A 19,256-nucleotide genomic window follows, 5' to 3' on the forward strand; every position below is an offset into this window, starting at 1 on the left:
AAAGATAGCCTGTTCAATAAATGGTGCTGGGAAAACTGGAAGTCCATCTGTAGTCTACATTTAATAGACTCATCATGCTCAAAACTCAATTCGAAGTGGATCAAAGACCTAGACATTAGGCAGAAATCCTGCCCCTACTAGAAGGAAATGTAGCCCCAACTCTTCATCATATCGGCTAAGGAACAAATGTCCTCAACAAGATTCCTAAAGCACAAGATGTAAAATAAAAAAAAAAAATCAATAAATGGGAAGTAATCAAATTAAAAAGCTTCTTCACAACAAAGGAAACAATAAAAAACGTGAAGAGAGAGCTACAGAATGGGAGAAAATCTTGCCACCCACACCTCAGGTAGGGCATTAATTTCCAGGATATATAAAGAACTCAAAAAACTTGGAACCAAAAATTTCCAATAATGGGTAAAGCAACAGTCAACAAATATATGAAAAATGTTCAACATCCCTTGTAATTAGAGAAATGCAAAGTGAAACTACATTGAGATTCCATCTCACTCCAGTCAGAATGGTGATTATCAAGAATACAAGTAATGGTAAGTGTTGGTGTGGATGTGGGGAAAAGGTAGACTCATACATTATCAGTGGGACTGCAAACTGGTACAACCATTCTGGAAAGCAGTATGAAAATACCTTTAAAAAAATAGGAATGGAACCATCATTTGACACAATTATCCCACTCCTTGGTATATATCCAAAGGATTTAAAAGCAGCTACAGTGACATGGCTACATCAGTGTTTATAGCTGCACAATTCACGATAGCTAAGCTATGGAGCCAATCTAGATGCCCATCAACATATGAATGGATAAAGAAATTATGTTGTATATATATGCAATGTATTATTACTGAGCCTTAAAGAAAAATGACTTTATGAGTTCTGTTGGTAAATTAATGAATCTGGAGACTATCATGTTAAGTGAAATTTAGGCAATTTAAGGCAATTTCCCCCAAAACCAAAGGGTGAATGATTTTTCTGAAATTTGGCTACTAAACCACAATAATTGGTGCTGGGGGGATACAAGTTCAGTGGATTAGACAAAGGGGAATGAAGGGAAGGGAGGAGGGGTAGGAATAGGAAAGAGTGGAATAAATCTGACACAACTTCCCTACCTACCTACTTATATGAATATACCACAGCGAATTCTACCATGTGTACCTCCATAAGACTGAGGCCCTAATTAGAATAAGATATATCCATCAGGTATAATATTATCAAAATTGTCTCTAATGTCATGTATAACTGAAAGGAATCAATAAAAATATAAAATAATAATATTTTTAAAAGTAACATGATCTGATTTATGTTTATGAAGGTGCATCTCTACTTTGGAGAAAACTGATTATAGGAGGGCAAATCAGGAAAGAGAAAGACCCGATTAGTAAGATATCGTTGAGCAACAGATAATGGATTATGATGACTGGCTGAGGCACAAGTGTAGGGGAGACCAAGAGAGGAACATGTTTGTAGAATTTATTGTACACATGACGCTGACAGGATTTACTTTTGCAAAGGAGAAAACGATGTTTATACGTCAGGTTTTAGTTTGATCAGTTTCACAAATGGTGATGTTACTGATGGAAAAAAATGTAATGAAAAAATGAAGGAAGACTAGCAGGAAGATGAATCAAAAGTATATTTTTTGGCTATGTTTGAAATTCCTATTAGACATGCAAAGTCATCAATTAGTTATAGAAATCTGTGATGTATGCTAGTGGTCAGGTCTTTGGGTGTCAAGAGCAGGCAGATGGCACTTAAACCAATGCAGTCAGATGAAATTACTCAGGAGGAGTTCTTGAGTGAGGGGAAAGGAAGATTAAAATGAGTACTGTGGGGGTCTGGGGATGTGGCTCAGTGGCAGAGTGCTTGCCTAGCACGTGTGAGGCACTAGGTTTGATTCTCAGCACCATATATAAATAAATAATTAAAAATAAAAAGGTTCATCCACAACCAAAATTATATATATATGTGTGTGTGTGTATATATATATATAATATATATATATATAATATATTTATATATGTAAATAAATACATAGGAAGGTGAGGCAGGAGGATTGCAAGATGAAAGCCAGCCTTAGCAACTTAGCTAGGCTCCAAGCAATTCAGTGAGTACCTGCCTCTCAATAAAGTATTAAAAAAGGGCTGGGGATGTGATTCACTGCTTAAGTGACCCTGGGGTCAATCTCTGTTACACCCCTCCCAAAAAAAAAAAAAAAAAAAAAAAAAAACTAGTTCTGTAGGGAACTTCCACATTCAGAGAGATAAAGGGATCTGAAAAGGTAAAGAGAGTGAAAAGAGGCAGAAGGCAAACCAGGAGTGTGTGGTGTCTTTAAGTCAAAGGAAAAAATGGTTCAAGAGGAAGAGAGTGGTCAACTGCATCAGTGTTGAAAGAGGTTGAAGGAGGAGGATCCAAAGCCACCATTCTATTAGTGCAAGAAAGATGATTCTGCCAAACAACAGATCCTTGGAAAGAGAACACAGCTTGATTGAAAGTGAGTTACAATGTGAATAGAGAATCAGTAGACAAGAAGGTAGACATAGAAACTCCTTCAATTTTTTTTTAATTGTTGTTGTTTTCCTGTAAGATAAACTAAAAATATGTGATATTAACTGGAGAAATTGAAGGTGGAAAGGGTCTTTCTTAATGGAGTTAGCAGAATGTATTTGTAAGTTTATGGTTACAATCCAGGACAATGGAAAAGAAGAGATATAGAAGAAATTGATTCTGTAGGAGCAAAATGTGGAGAGGGTCAGACCCAGGGTGCCAATTAAGTGTTTGTCAGACAATGGTAGTGAGGGGAAACTGTGTAAGTGCAGATGCCCCTGGGTGGCAGTCATCAAGAAGGGAAGCCCAAGGAACCTGTGGTTGAATGCTCTGTTCTAAATGAAGTATGGAATAAGGTCATTTGATGGCGTGAGGTGTGAAATAGTTTTTTTAGAAAAGGGAACAATACTAGTTTGGGAAGGGCAGTAATATGTCAGGTTCTGAAAGGTGAGGATGAGTATTATAAAAATATCCCAATTACAAATTAATCTGAAAGTGGAATATACTCACAATCATATTGCCAGTGGACTTTTAAGATGTAGAGAATAGAATCAAATGTCTTCAGAAAAAATGAAGAAGAGACAGATGCTAGAACTGAGGAGACAGGCAATGTGTATCTTCATAGAACATAAACGGTGGTGAAGGAAGCAGAGCAAATTAATGGGGGATGGGAGGATTATTTAAAAGTATTTCAGGATAGTGACCACTTTAACAATAGATATGTATTTTACATGTGAACATGAATTATAAATTTATTTTAAAGCTTAATGTAAATTAAATGTAAATTACAGAAGGAATGAGAAGAATTGACAAAATACCCAAGGTTTTACTTTAATAAAGAAAGGAAAATCACATCCTAGCAGTAAAATCATCAGAAAGAAACATGGATATCTTATAGTGTGCAAGTATTTTAAATAGTTTTTTTGTTAAAAAGTCCCTTTCATAAAGATATTAAGCAAGTAACAAGTAAAAAATTAGAAGTTAGTACCATAAATAAAATAAACTATGTGTCCTTGGTATTGAATTTGTAAAGAATTTCAAAAAGAAAAATATAAAGTGACTGTGCAAAGTAAAATGATAGATAGAAATATTATATCTAATAAATTAGTAAACATTCTACAAGGAAATAATGCAAACTTTTGACATTTTTAAAAATTCAATTTTTCATTTAATTAAGTCAAAATATACTCTACTATCGTATATAACTTAAAAGAACTAATGAAAATTAAGAATTTTAACCTTAATGTATGTAACTTCACTTGTAAGAAATTTCATAAAGAAAAATTCATTTTCTTAAGAGATTAACATTGCTGATTTAATATGCATAAACACACATAAAAACATTAAATATTTAATGTGATGAAAGAGTTACATAACAAAACATCCATATGATGTAATATTATACCACTACTTAGCATTTTCAGGACAATTTAATCATACGTGAGTTAGGATTTATGAAGTAATCATTCTACACCAGATGCCTCACTAAATATTCCATATTTATATTCACTAAATTAATCATCACAAGAACACAATGAAATATTATTACTATTACAAAATATTATTATTATTACTGTCAACTTACAGTTTATACAACTGCAGAATTCAGTTCAAAGAGGCTAAGTAGCATGTTTAAAGTTTGACAATAAGTGGAGGTGTTGATTGTAACCTCTGCCCTCTGACAACCCACCCATGGCTCTTCATACTGCCACTGTACAACACAGGAAAACATCACTGTTTAAAATGGGTAAAAATTGTCTTTCTCCATGGAACATATCAACTCAGTTTTAATTGCATTAGAAATGGCAGGAAATTCATCTAGATATATGCAGAGTTTATCTCTGGGTTAAGGAGATTTTACATGAGTTTTGCCTTCTACTATACTGATTTTTATTAATTTTTAAAACAACTTCTTTTTCATATATTTAAATGATTCACAAAAGCACAAAATGTACATTTTAGTGGGGTTCCATATTATGTTTTGATACATGTATACATTGCATAATATTTGATATATGGATATATTGCATACTATTTAAATTAGATTAAACATGCTTATACCTGGAACATTTACCATTTCTTTATGGTGAAAACTTTCAAAATCCTTTATTCTAGTAACTTGAATGGTGCTGTATGTTATCATTATATGTAGTCACCTACCGTGCAACAGCACACCAGAACTTCTTGCTCATATCTAACTGTAACTTACTATTCATCCCTTCCCTTCACCCCAACTTTCTCTGGCCTCAGGTAACAACTGTTTTATTTTCAATTTCTATGAGATCAACTCAAAAAGATTTTCTTTTAAAGATAAAAATGAAGCAGTTGTAGCATGATTTTATTAAAAAAAAAAAAAAGAAAATAATAGCCAATTTCTACAAATAGCAGAATCATCCAAAATAGTGTCACAATATTTTTAAGCTTCTCTTTTGTTCATAGCTTGTGTTCTAAATATTTTCAGACTTATAAACAAACTAATAGCAGTGTAGGATACTTAAATCAGCAAGAAAATGAATTACGTTGTCTCGTTGTTTTCTTAAAATTTGAATTTATTTTATTTAATACATAAAAACAGAAAAATTGTACCTATTTATACAGGTACATGTGATATTTTGATACAACATATACTTTGTATAATATTGAACAGGGGTACACATGCCAAGCATATGGGAACAATGTTGCAATAGTTGAAATCTGTTAAGACAGGTTTAGAAAAATGGAAAGGCAAAGTTTTGCTCTACTTGAGTGCTTTCATGATTAACGAGAGAGAAGAAACACAGATGTTTGCCATGGCCCTTGCTCATGGAAAGCCTACACTTTCTACTGTATTCATTTCTTTAATATTTGAATTTTAAGCACTGTTAAAAGTCCCCATGTCAAATGCAAACAAACACTCATGTACATACACACAACAAGCGAAGACACATGTGGGAACAGCCCTATTGGCCAATGCTGGGAAAGAGGAAAAGGCTGAACATGAAGCAGATACATGTAAACTACTACCAACAGGGACATCAGACCAGACTATAACTGTATGCTTTTTAGACAAGATCAGTTGGTTTTAAATTTGTGCAAATCTCAATACTCCTACCCTATTGTTATCTGAGTCTTGTTTAGTGCACATACTAGAAATCATTTTCTCTGGCTCTAAAGTTGATCCAGGATGGGCTAAAAAGCTCAGTGGTCAAGTCCAAGTTAATTCCCTAGAGAACCTGTTAATTAAGTACCTACTTGGGGAAATAATAAATTTTAAAGAAAGTTATTAGTAGTTTTAAATGGTATGGCTGAAAATACCTCTTGGAGAGACTGAAGGAGAATTTGAAAGTACAGTATGTACACACCTAAACTTCTCTGTCATAAAATATGTTCTTTACTGTATTGGTTTTACTGTAAGCATGTGATTCGTAATTGAAATCTCTGACTTTGAGGAGGAATGAAGTTTGGAAGGTAGCTATCAGAGCAATCTAGAAGGCTGAATGTGTTGTCAATGAGTGTTTTCCAAAGACCCTCCTCAAGGCCCCCATGACCTCCTTATTCCTCAGGCTATAGATGAGGGGGTTCAGTGCTGGAGTGACAATTGTGTAGAAAACAGAGATGATGTTGTCTTGCTTGGGACTGTGGAAGGAACTGGGCAGGACATACATGAATGTGGCAGCCCCATAGAACATCCCAACCACAGTCAGATGGGAAGAGCACGTGACAAGGGCTTTCTTCCTTCCCTCTTTTGAGGGCATGTGGAGAACAGTGAAGAGAATTAGTGTATAGGAAGCCAGGATGGCAGCAAGAGGGGGAATCAGGAAGGTTACGCCCATTACATAAACCATAAGCTCATATCTGGAGGTATCTGTACAGGTCAACTTCAGCAAGGGTGGGATCTCACAGAGAAGATGCTTGATCTGTGCTTTGCAGTAGGGATAGTGCATTGTATACACAGTATATCCTAGGGCACTTAGGGAGGCCAGGATCCAGGATGTGGCCACCATGAGCCAGCAGACCCTTGGGCTCATGAAGATCATGTAGTTCAGAGGATGACAAATGGCCACATACCTGTCATAAGCCATGAAGGCCAGTAGGAGGTCCTCTGCACCACCCAGCGTCAGAGCTAGGAACATCTGGAGGGCACAACCCCCAAAGGAGATGCTGTTTTCTCTGCGCAGATAATCCATGAGGGCTTTGGGGGTGACAACGGATGTGAACAGGAGGTCCATGAGAGAGAGCTGCCCCAGCAGGAGGTACATGGGTACGTGGAGCCGGACATCTGTTGTGATGACCAGGAGCAGCAGTCCATTGCTTGCCAGGGCCAACATGTACAGGACAGTGATCGTGGCACAGAGCAGTTCAGGAGCCCCGCTGTCATTCAGAATGCCCACCAAGATGAAGCTGCTTCCCCAGGTAGAGGAGTTCCAGAGCTCCATTGCATGTGATTCCTTTAGTTGCCTAGAACCAGAGGGATTCTCAGTGAGGTTTTGCTAAGATGGACCCAAGTATTGTAATGTCACTTACGTTATTGGGAGAACTAGAAATACAACAGCTGAGGCGCTCCCCAGGAAGATGAGTGTTTGTGTTTGGGACAAACGATGAAGGCAACAAAAGAGCACTATTGCATGTTGTAATTAGTCCCAGTAATTCTCTGCCCTCTCCTGCTTTTGTCCCAGACATTCACTTTCCTTTCTGAAAACCCAGAGCATATGCACTGAATAGAAAAGGCACAGGAACAGTGAGGAAAGCTGCGTGTGGTGCATGGAATCCACTCCCATGAAGAAACCAATAGAGGCCTAAGATTGACAGGAATCAACACTGCGCCCATGGAATGGGACAGAGAAAACCAATTCACAGCATGCAGTTAAAGGTTTAAAAGTGCAATATCCTCTGTCAATCATTTAGCTGTATAAATGTGGCATAAATGTGGTAAAATTTCATTGTTTCCACTGATGTCTTTGGGGGCTCTCAGTTCTTAATAGTTAAAATAAATAATTGCAACAAGACTATCATCAGTTTTTCAGTGGCCCTTGTGGAAGCATTCTGATATGAGCAAAAATGCCCAGAGGCCAGCAATAGCAAAAGACAGGTTTTGAGAATCCTATGGAAGCAGATACTCAGGCCTGGCCTATAGCAGACTATCAATCCTAACTAGTTCTCTATTCATGTTCAGGAAACCAAAATTACAGAGATTGGGATGAAAAACGAAGCACAAAGCATGAGGGAATCTCGCAGACAGAGTAGTTTATGTTCTTAGGGTCTGTGTGCAACTCAATTTTTGACTCAATTTACTTAGAAGCTATATACTTCCCTGAAAGGGAGACAAAGTCTTTACCTCCAGCTGTGAGAAAACTCCATTCCTAATCTCTCAAACTTCCCTGGAGTTGTCCAAAGGCTGATGATATTCCAGTAGAAAAGGGAGGTAGGATATGACTTTCCTCAGCAGTGTTTGTTGGTTGAATATTTGCTAAGTTGGTTAAGTATCTCAGATATCCCATCGAGATCAGGTGTCAGGGTGCTTCTATTCCCTCCTCTCATCTGCAAATCTTCTGTGAAGATGACAGTGGATACAGACAGCAGCTAACACAGTCTTTGGGTAGTTTCTTGTGGCTTTTCTGCTCTCACACCTGAAAGGAATTAGTAGAAACTCCTAATGTCATACAGGTTTCTGGGCAGGGAGCCCGTCCAGCTGGCGGTATTGTCAGACTGAGTTCTTGGATCCAGATACGCAGGCTCTCCTTTATTCCTGTTGGCATCTGGGAGTGACGATGAAAGCTGTGGGGTTGTGGAGGAACAGATGATAGAAGAGCTGCCCAAAGGAGACAATGTCATGCCAACGGCATTATCCCTCAGGTCAGTAGTGAGCCAGGGCTGTGTCCCAGAGGAGGCTGATTCTATTTTCCTCTCTTTACTCTGTCCTACGTCTATTTTCAGAGGGACTTATTTATCCTGGCAGCTCACATGACCTCCCTGAAAATGCTGATCCAGGATATAGGGTGTTAATGATCCTCTTGGGTGTATTTCTTGTACTGGTATTCTGCATTCTTCCCTCATTAAATGACCTCTGAGGCCCTAAGTTTCTATTCAACCCTAAGGGAGACACTGATGACCTACTTCTGTATTTCTGCCTGATTGGACCAGGAAGCAAAGGCTCCCTGTGCTAGAGATTTCCCCCAGAGCATTAGGAGCTTTCCTGGCCTGTGGGATGCCGCTTCCCTTCCTGATGGCCCTCTTCACCTGGACTATTTCCCTTCCCATATGACTGCTCTGTGTGGAGAGTGTAAACATGAGGTCTTCTCTTCATTGACCTCTATACCCATTTGGCTTATGTGTGTGCACATGTCTTGGTGTTACAGTTGCCTCTTATAGTGATGCTAGAAGAGAATACTCAATTTTCCAAGTATTGAGCATAAGATAAAAAGAGGTCCATAGAGTAATGAAGTTGTAGAGGTCAATATTTCTTAAAGTCTTCTAAATGGTCTCAGAGATAAAAGATTACCCAGTAATTAAACATACTTAGATGACCATGGACTATCAACTGTGGTAGTAGGACAAGGGAGAAATATATTTTAAAATGCTGAGGAAATATAACTTTACACCTAGAATTCCATGTGCAGCTGAACCATCATTAATGAATGATGATGAATTGAAAGCAACAACGAAAAGGATTTTCCTTTAATTACTCCCCTCAAAATAAATTTAGGAGTAGGAAAAGTAATGCCAAAGGAATATATACAATGCAGGGAGCAATGGGGAGCTGAAAAATTGAGTTGGTATTGAATTGGGAAGCTTAATACTTTAACAATGATAAAAACATTTATGATTTTTCAAAGGTAAAAAGAAAATGTTTTCCACAAAAACAATAACATGGGAGTGGAATTTTTTTCCTACATATGGTCAATAAAGGCTAAAGAGGCAGAATATTAACATCCATAAATTCATTCATTTGAAATGATCATTTTTTTTATTTTTAAATAAGGTACAGTTTAAATATAGTAAGATTGATCTTTCTTTAAAATGTTTTGAAAAGTCTTCATACAGGAGTCTGCCATATGGGCCATTCGGCTCTAGGCTTCACTCTCCTGCTTAAGAACCCCAGGTTGCTCTGCTGTGCAGGGGCTGAAGAACTCTAGGGAGAAGGACTGGCTCCTGAACACCCAGAAATTGTTCAAAAAACTGGAGAGACACTGCTCTGAATGAAAGCAGGGAGCTTTAAGCAGAAAGCTTCCAGAGGCGCCTATCATCCGCCATTTTCTTGCCTCTCGCCTGTCCATCGTCGGCCTTACAACTATCCATCACCCAATGCACGAGGTTCACCTCCTGATCGTCAGACAACAGTCAGCAAACTGATCTTCAACTGCCAGTGGAGCACCAGCTGCCTGCTGTTGCCTGGAAGTTCACTGTTACAGTACCTGCAGGATCCCTCAGTCCGACCGATCATTCCCTGCCTCTGGGGCCTTCACATCAACTGATTGCTCCCTGCTGCCAGTACCCCCAGACCAACTGACTGCGCCCTATCACCAGGACCCCAGACCCACTGATTGCAACTGGCCTCCAGGATCCCACAACCACACCAAACACACCCAACCTCCAGGACCCCTGCCTGACCAACTGCATCCCGCCTCCAGAACCCCCAGCTGACCATGGCCACACCCTGAGCTGCAGCTCCCCATTTGCCAACACATTTCAAAGCCAGAGCCGCCATCTTGGATAATCCTGGAAGCCATAGCTCCAATCTTTAGGTGGGGCAAAACCCATCCTGAGAAGCCTGCTGGAGGCTTGAAGCTCATTGTCAGGTACCTCTCATGCATCAGGCTACTGAACTCTGGGAGGCTTCATTACTATATGACTGTTATACTGTAGATTTTCTTTTTTCTCCTTATTGAAAAAATTTAAGTTTTTATTTCTTTATTTTACTTTTCTTGCTCTCTTTTCCTTTTGTTTACCTGTTCCCTCAGAGTCTCTTTCTCCCTTTTTTGCATACTAACATCCAATTTCTTTTGATTACAATCTCACCCTTTCTATTATCTAGAACTTCTGTATATTCTTTTCTTATCCCATTAACAGCCAAATTCTACATCCCTCTGCATTCTCTTTGTCCTCCATTTGAAACTGCAGACCTTATTGCAAATTTGTTTGTTTTACTGAAGATAATATTTGAACTCATTCTATTTATTATGACAATGTTGTTATTGTCCTCATAGGGGCTATTTGGTCTAGGATTGCATAGTGTCTGAATTGGGCACTGCTAATATTGATCTCCCCTTAAAGAAAGGGTTTTGGAAACCTATAGGGCCACTATAAGCCTATAGGAGGAAATCTGTAATACCCCAGATCTGCACTGCTAGAGGGGAAGATACATGAACAACATGAAAAAACAAGGGAAGAAAATGATCCAAACAAATCTAGATTCTATATTAATAGAATCCAATGATAGTATGTTAGGAGAAATGTCAGAAAAGGACTTCAGATTATACATGATTAAGATGATTTGTGAAGCAAAGGATGAGTTAAGAGAGCAAATGCAGGCAATGAATGATAATACCAATAAACTGAAAGAGCAACTGCAGGAAGCAAAAGATCATTTCAACAAAGAGATAGAGATTCTCAAAAAAAAAAAAAAAAAAAAAAAAAAAAGAAATCCTTGAAATGAAGGAAAATATAAACCAAATAAAAAACTCAATGGAAAGCATCACCAAAAGACTAGACCACTTGGAAGACGGAACCTCAGACAATGAAGACAAAATAATTAATCTTGAAAATAATGTTGCCCAAACAGAGAAGATGGTAAGAATTCATGAACAGAATCTCCAAGAACTATGGGACATCATGAAAAGACCAAATTTAAGAATTATTGGGATTGAGGAAGGCACAGAGATACAAACCAAAGGAATGAACAACCTATTCAATGAAATAATATCAGAAAATTTCCCAAACTTGAAGAATGAAATGGAAAATCAAATACAAGAGGCTTACAGAACACCAAATGCACAAAATCACAACAGATCCACACCAAGGCACATTATAATGAAAATGCTTAACATTCAAAACAAAGATAGGATTTTGAAGGCCGCGAGAGAAAAGCATCAGATTACATATAGGGGGAGACCAATACGGATAGCAGCCAACTTCTCAACCCAGACTCTGAAAGCTAGAAGGGCCTGGAACAACATATTTCAAGCTCTGAAAGAACATGGTTGCCAACCAAGAATCCTATACCCAGCAAAACTTACCTTCAGATTTGAAAATGAAATAAAATTCTTCCATGATAAACAAAAGTTAAAAGAATTTACAAATAGAAAGCCTGAGGTACAAAATGTTCTCAACAAAATATTCCATGAGGAGGAAATGAAAAACAACAATGGAGGTCAGCAAAGGGAGGAACTACCGTAGAGAAAAACCACTCAAAGGAGACACCAAGCCAACTTAAAAAACAAAAATAAGCCAAATGACTGGGAATACAAATCATATCTCAATAATAACCCTGAATGTTAATGGCCTAAACTTATCCATCAAAAGACATAGACTGGCAGATTGGATTAAAAAGAAAGACCCAACAATATGCTGCATGCAAAAGATTCATCTCATAGAAAAAGACATCCACAGACTAAAGGTGAAAGGATGGGAAAAAACCCACCATGCACAGGGACTCAGTAAAAAAGCAGGGGTTTCCATCCTCATTTCAGATAATGTGGACTTCAAGCCAAAATTAGTCAGAAGGGATAAAGAAGGACATTTCATACTGCTTAAGGGAACCATAAATCAGGAAGACATAATGATAGTAAATATTTATGCCCCAAACAATGGTGCATCCCTGTACATCAAACAAATCCTTCTTAATTTCAGGAACCACATAGACCACAACACAATAATTCTGGGTGACTTTAATGCACTGCTGTCACCACTAGATAGATCTTCCAAACAAAAACCAACCAAAGAAACCATAGAACTCAATAACACAATCAATAACCTAGACTTAAGAGACATATATAGAATATTCCATCCATCACTGAGCAGATTCACTTTCTTCTCAGCAGCACATGGAACCTTCTTGAAAATAGACCATATATCATGCCACAAAGCAGCCCTTAGGAAATGCAAAAAAATAGAGATACTGCCTTGTGTTCTATCAGATCATAATGGACTGAGAATAGAAATCAATGACAAAATAAAAAACAGAAATTACTCCAACACCTGGAGATGAAATAATATGCTATTGAATGAAAAATGGATAACAAAAAACATAAGGGAGGAGATAAAAAAATTTTTAGAGGTCAATGAGAACAACGATACAACATATCAAAATCTCTGGGACACTATGAAAGCGGCACTAAGAGGAAAATTCATTGCATGGAGCGCATTTCAGAAAAGAATGAAAAGTCAACAACTAAATGACCTAACATTACAACTCAAAGCCCTAGAAAAAGAAGAACAGAATAACAGCAAATGTAGTAGAAGACAGGAAATAATTAAAATCAAAGCTGAAATCAATGAAATTGAAACAAAATAAAACAATTAAAAAAACTGACAAAACAAAAAGTTGGTTCTTTGAGAAAGTAAACAAAATAGACAAACCCTTAGCCACACTAACAAAGAGAAGGAGAGAGAAGACCCAAATTACTAAAATTTGTGATCAAAAGGAAATATCACGACAGACACCACTGAGATACAGAACATAATGAGAAGCTACTTTGAAAATCTGTATTCCAACAAACTAGAAACTACCGAAGACATTGACAAATTTCTAGAGACATATGCTCCTCCCAAACTGAACCAGGCGGACATACACGATTTAAACAGATAAATATCTAGCAATGAAATAGAAGAAGCCATTAAAAATCTACCATCCAAGAAAAGCCCAGAACCAGACAGATTCTCACCCGAGTTCTACAAGACCTTCAAAGAAGAACTCATTCCAATATTTCTCCAAGTATTCCAGGAAATAGAAAAGGAGGGTACCCTACCAAACTCATTCTATGAAGCTAATTATCACCCTCATACCCAAACCAGGCAAAGACACATCAAGGAAAGAAAATTTTAGACCAATATCCTTGATGAATATAGATGCTTAACAAAATATTGGCAAACCATATCCAAAAACATATTAAGAAAATTGTGCCCCACAATCAAGTGGGGTCCATCCCTGGAATGCAAAGATTGTTTAACATCCGTAAATCAATAAACGTAATCCATCATGTCAATAGACTTAAGGGTAAGAATCATATGGTTATTTCAATTGATGCAGAAAAAGCGTTTGACAAAATACAACACCCCCTCATGCTCAAAACACTAGAAAAAATAGGGATAGTAGGAACATACCCGAACATTGTAAAGGCTATTTATGCTAAGCCCAGGGCCAACATCATTCTTAATGGGGAAAAACTGAAACTATTCCCTTTAAAAACAGGAATAAGACAGGGATGTCCTCTTTCACTACTTCTATTCAACATTGTCCTTGAAACTCTAGACAGAGCAATTAGGCAGACCAAAGAAATTAAAGGGATACGAATAGTAAAAGAGGAACTTAAGCTGTCACTACTTGCTGATGACATGATTGTATATTTAGAGAATCCAAAAACCTCCTCCAGAAAACTTCTAGAACTCATCAGTGAATTCAGCCAAATAGCAGGCTATAAAATCAACACACATAAATCTAAAGCATTTTTATATGCAAGCGATGAAACAGCTGAAAGGGAAATGAGGAAAACAACTCCATTTGCAATAGCCTCAAAAAAAAAAAAAAATACTTGGGAATCAATCTAACCAAAGAGGTAAAAGAGCTCTACAATGAAAACTACAAAACAATGAAGAAAGAAATTGAGGAAGACCTTAGAAGATGGAAAGATCTCCCATGTTTTTGGATAGGCAGAATTAATATTGTCAAAATGGCCATACTACCAAAAGTGCTATACCGATTCAATGCAATTCCAATTAATACCCAATGATGTACCTTAAAGAAATAGAGCAAGCAATCGTGGAACTCATCTGGAAGAATAAAAAACCCCGAATAGCTAAAGAAATCCTTAGCAGGAAGAATGAAACAGGGGGCATCGCAATACCAGATCTTCAACTCTACTACAAAGCAATAGTAACAAAACGGCATGGTATTGGCACCAAAATAGACAGGTAGATCAATGGTACAGAATAGAGGACACGGACACAAACCCAAATAAATACAATTTTCTAATTCTAGACAAAGGTACCAAAAATATGCAATGGAGAAAAGATAGCCTCTTCAACAAATGGTGCTGGGAAAACTGGAAATCCATATGCAACAGAATGAAACTAAACCCCCATCTCTCTCCCTGCATAAAAATCAACTCACAATGGATCAAGGACTTTGAAATCAGACCAGAGACCCTGCATCTTAGAGAAGAAAAAGTAGGTCCAAATGTTCAATTAGTTGTTTTAGGATCAGACTTCCTTAACAGGACTCCCATAGCACAAGAAATAAAAGCAAGAATCAATAACTGGGATAGATTCAAACTAAATAGCTTTCTCTCAGCAAAGAAACCATCAGCAATGCAAAGAGAGAGCCTACAGAGTGGGAGAATATCTTTGCAATCATACTTCAGAGAGAGCACTAATTTCCAGAATCTATAAAGAACTCAAAAAACTCTACACCAAGAATACAAATAATCCAATCAACAAATGGGCTAAGGATATGAACAGACAATTCACAGAAGAAGATCTACAAGCAATCAACAAACATATGAAAAAATGTTCAACATCTTTAGTAATAAGAGAAATGCAAATCAAAACTTCACTAAGTTTCCATCTCACCCCAATTAGAATGGTGATTATCAAGAATACAAGCAACAATAGGTGTTGGAGAGGATGTGGGAAAAAGGTACACTCATACATTGCTGGTGGGGCTGCAAATTAGTGCAGCCACTCTGGAAAGCAGTGTGGAGATTTCTTAGAAAACTTGGAATGGACCTACCATTTGACCCAGCTATCCCACTCCTTGGCCTATATCCAGACGACTTAAAATCAGCATACTACAGAGATACAGCCACATCAATGTTCATAGCTGCTCAATTCACAATAGCCAGACTGTGGAATCAACCTAGATGTCCTTCAATTGATGAATGGATAAAGAAAATGTGGTATATATTACAATGGAATATTACTCAACTATAAAGAATAATAAAATTATGGCATTTGCAGGCAAATGAATGAAATTGGAGAATATCATGCCAAGTGAAATAAGCCAATCTCAAAAATCCAAAAGACGAATGATCTCACTGATAAGCGGATGATGACACATAATGGGGGGGTGGGAGCGGGGCAAGAATGGAGGAAGGAGGGACTATATAGAGGGAAAAGAGAGGTGGGAGGGGTGGGGGGGAAGGAAAAATTAACAGAATGAGTCAAACATTATTACCGTATGTAAATGTATCATTACGCAAATGGTATGCTGTTACTCCATGTACAAAGAGAAACAACATGTATCCCATTTGTTTACAATAAAAATAAATTTAAAAAGGTTTACATACAATATTCCTCACATTTGAATTTTTTAAAATTCTCAGAAGTCATGTGAAATAAAGCTTATAAACAGTTAAAAAAGTGTTTTGATTAGTTCATAACAATTATACATAATATTGCATTTGATTTTGACATAGTCATGCATGCATGTATTAAAATTTGCTATATTTCATTCTGGTATTTATCCCCTGTTGGAAGAATAGCTAGTAGATTTTCTCCCATTCTGTAGGCTCTCTCTTCATGCTTTTGTCTCCTTTGTTGGGTAGAAATTGTTTACTTTGCTACCATCCCACTTATCAATTCTCTATTTTATTTCTTGAGTTTTAGGGGTCTTGTTAAGGAAGTCAGTGCCTGTGCCAATATGTTGTTTTTTCCTAGCAGTTGCAACATTTGTTGTCTAACTTCTAGTTCCTTGCTTTACTCTGATTTGAGTTTTGTGCAGGATGAGAGACAGGGATCTAGTTTTATTCTTCTATATATGAATATCTAGTTTTCCCATTTATGAAAAGACTATTTTTCTCCAACATACTTTTGGGCACCATATTAATAACCTCAACAAGAATGGTGGGGGATGAGACTATATAAATTAAATAGTTCTAATGGATAATAAAATTATAGTTCCATAAGTGAAGAAAAAATGAGGAAGAATGGCAAGAGAGCTTGAAATATTTAAGGAGTGAACTGAAGGGAAGCAGGAGAGAGCAGGTAATGGCTATAAACAGGGGTAAAAATAACTAAAAAAGAAAGTGAACAAGAAGTAAGAAGAACAAAAACAAAGGTAAGAACAAATAAATGAATAAAAAAAATCAAACTAGAACAAACCCACAAAAATTCTACCTCTCAAAGTAAAACCTAGGTTAAATATATAGGTAAAGAAAAAATGATTAAAAAAAAGAAAAAATTTATACACACATACACACAAATTTATGAATTTATTTGTGCAGGAAGAACATGAACATACAAGGAGAGAGAGAAAGAGAATGAAAAAGTTAAAAAAAAAAAAAAGGAAAAATGTAGGAAAGACACTCTTAGTGAAAAATGAAAACCTTGTTTCCACCGAGTTGGTCAAAACTATTGACGAGGATGTATGTTCACACCTACCCTGTGGCACCCTTCTTTGCTTATTCTTTTGGCCTATGTACCCTTGGATTAAGGGTAGGATTATTCAAGTCAACCACTTTGTGTTTCCCTCCAAGCTGCTATTTGCTGTGACCTGGAACAGAAGCTGGTTGTAGTAGCTCTCAGCTTCTCTTCTCACAGTGTATAGTAGAACAAACTGAGGAGTACTGATCACTGGAGTTTTGTCTGGACCACTAAATTGATGGGCTCCCAGAGCTGAGCTAATGCAGAATTCTACATGGGAAGTTCCAGTGACAGGGGTTTTGTTCTGACTGTCCTTTGGAACTTTGTCTGGAGGTGTTTACCCTTGTAGTTGGGCAGATGCTGATCTCTGCTGGATATCTGGGACTCTGGGAGCTCTGGAATATTCCACTCAAAGAGTGCTAAGGATCTCACCCTCCAGGGGATCCCATGTTCCACCACCATAGATGTGGATTTCCCAGGATCAGACCTGAAATGCAGAAGGCCCTGTTTTTGCAGTTTGGGCCTCTCCCCAGGTGGTTGCATGAGCCACCAGAAACAAAGGGAACACAAGCCTCCCTCCCCACCTGAATGGCCTGGGCACAATCATCTTTGTGCCTATTTTAGTCAGCCTGGACGAGGCACACTCTGATCCTATTTGCTGGGAAAGACTGGCAATGCCTTCCTGAACTCTTGAGCCCTGCTGATGAAAGCTGCCTTGTGGGCACTTGCGAATGACTCCCACCTTACTCTCTACTTCTCCACCAAGACATTCTGAGTACTTTTCAATCATCAGCTCGTCCTGTCCTCTCTGGGTCATTTAAGATCAGCCTCCCTCTCTGTTCCACAGGTTTTTACATGGCAAAATTATTCACGGTGCTTTCCTCTCTTTCTGCCTCCCCTCTATAGTAAAATGGTGGTGCTGATACAGTCACCGTCAACAAAACTGGTTCATCTTTATGTATTTCTTCTTGTTCTCTGCCTAACGCTTCTGATTTTGTGTGACTCTGTGATTATTTTATTATCCAATGTTGAATTCAGCGGATTCCCTTAATCATCCACCTAGCTGAGAAGCAACACTCCTGGTGCTTGAATCTCAACCTGTGGAGCAACTGGAAAGTGCTTCCTTCGTCTAATCCACCATCTTTCCATTCCTAATGAATTTTTAAAATATACTCCTTTGCAAGTTTTGATCAATGAACATAATCATGTAACCACCACCAAAGTCAAGATACCAACCCCTAAAGTTTTGTCAACTGTCCAGATACTTTTGTGTCCTTTAAAAAGTACTCTCTCCTTTCACTCAAGCCTGCCAAGTATATGATCTGTTTACTGCCATTATAATTTTGACTTTTTCAGAGTGATTCTTTCTCAGAGTGGAACATGTTTGAGATCCATCATTATTCTTGTGTCTATTAGAAGTGCTTTCCCTTTATTACTGAGTAGTACCCAATTGTATGAATGCATCATAGTTTTTTTATCCATTCACCAGTGAAGGGCCATTGTCACTTCCAAATGTATTGGGTATGAATAGAGCCACTAAACATTTGTGAACATAATTGCCCATTCACTTGGGTAAAGAACCCACCATAAATAACTGCATATATGGCATGTATACATCTAGGTTTCTGAGAAATTGCTAAACTATTTTCCATAAAAGTGTTGACCTCATAGATGTGGAGAGTAGAAGGGTGGTTACTTGGGGCCAGTAGGAGGGCAGGGAGTGTGTGTGAAGGTGTTGGTCACAGGATACAAAATCTTAGTTAGATAGAAGGAAGAAGTTCAAGAGCTCTGTCATGCAGTGTAGTAATGTTCTCATTATAAAAGATGATAAATATGTGGGAAATGCAAATGTCAATTAGCTCTGTTCAGTCAATCCCCAGTGCACACATGCATCCATTATCATGGAGACCACAATCAACACAAACTTTTACATTTTAGTTAGAACAAATTTTAAAAAGAAAAGTATAATTTAAAAAGACAGGGATTTAGGTCTTCTGGTTTCCTTACTTTGACTTCTGTATAGTGTCCCTTTGTGTTATTATTTAAGAATTCCACTGTTGGTGGGCATAAGTGCTTCCATTTTTGTTGTTCTTTAGTGAATAGTCCTGCCTGATTTAACTGATGTAAAACCTCCTCCTATAGTT

At 37.6% G+C, this 19,256-nt stretch overlaps 1 protein-coding gene across 1 annotated transcript; it reads right to left on the reverse strand.

The window, feature by feature from the left end:
- Positions 1-6,023: 6,023 nt before the first annotated feature.
- Positions 6,024-6,974, reverse strand: LOC124960003 (olfactory receptor 2AG1-like). Its single transcript, XM_047518523.1, has one exon. The coding sequence runs from the start codon at positions 6,972-6,974 to the stop codon at positions 6,024-6,026; it is 951 nt and encodes a 316-aa protein (XP_047374479.1).
- Positions 6,975-19,256: the final 12,282 nt, after the last annotated feature.

The sequence above is a fragment of the Sciurus carolinensis genome, chromosome 11 (assembly GCF_902686445.1).
Source record: "Sciurus carolinensis chromosome 11, mSciCar1.2, whole genome shotgun sequence".
Lineage (NCBI taxonomy): Eukaryota > Metazoa > Chordata > Mammalia > Rodentia > Sciuridae > Sciurus > Sciurus carolinensis.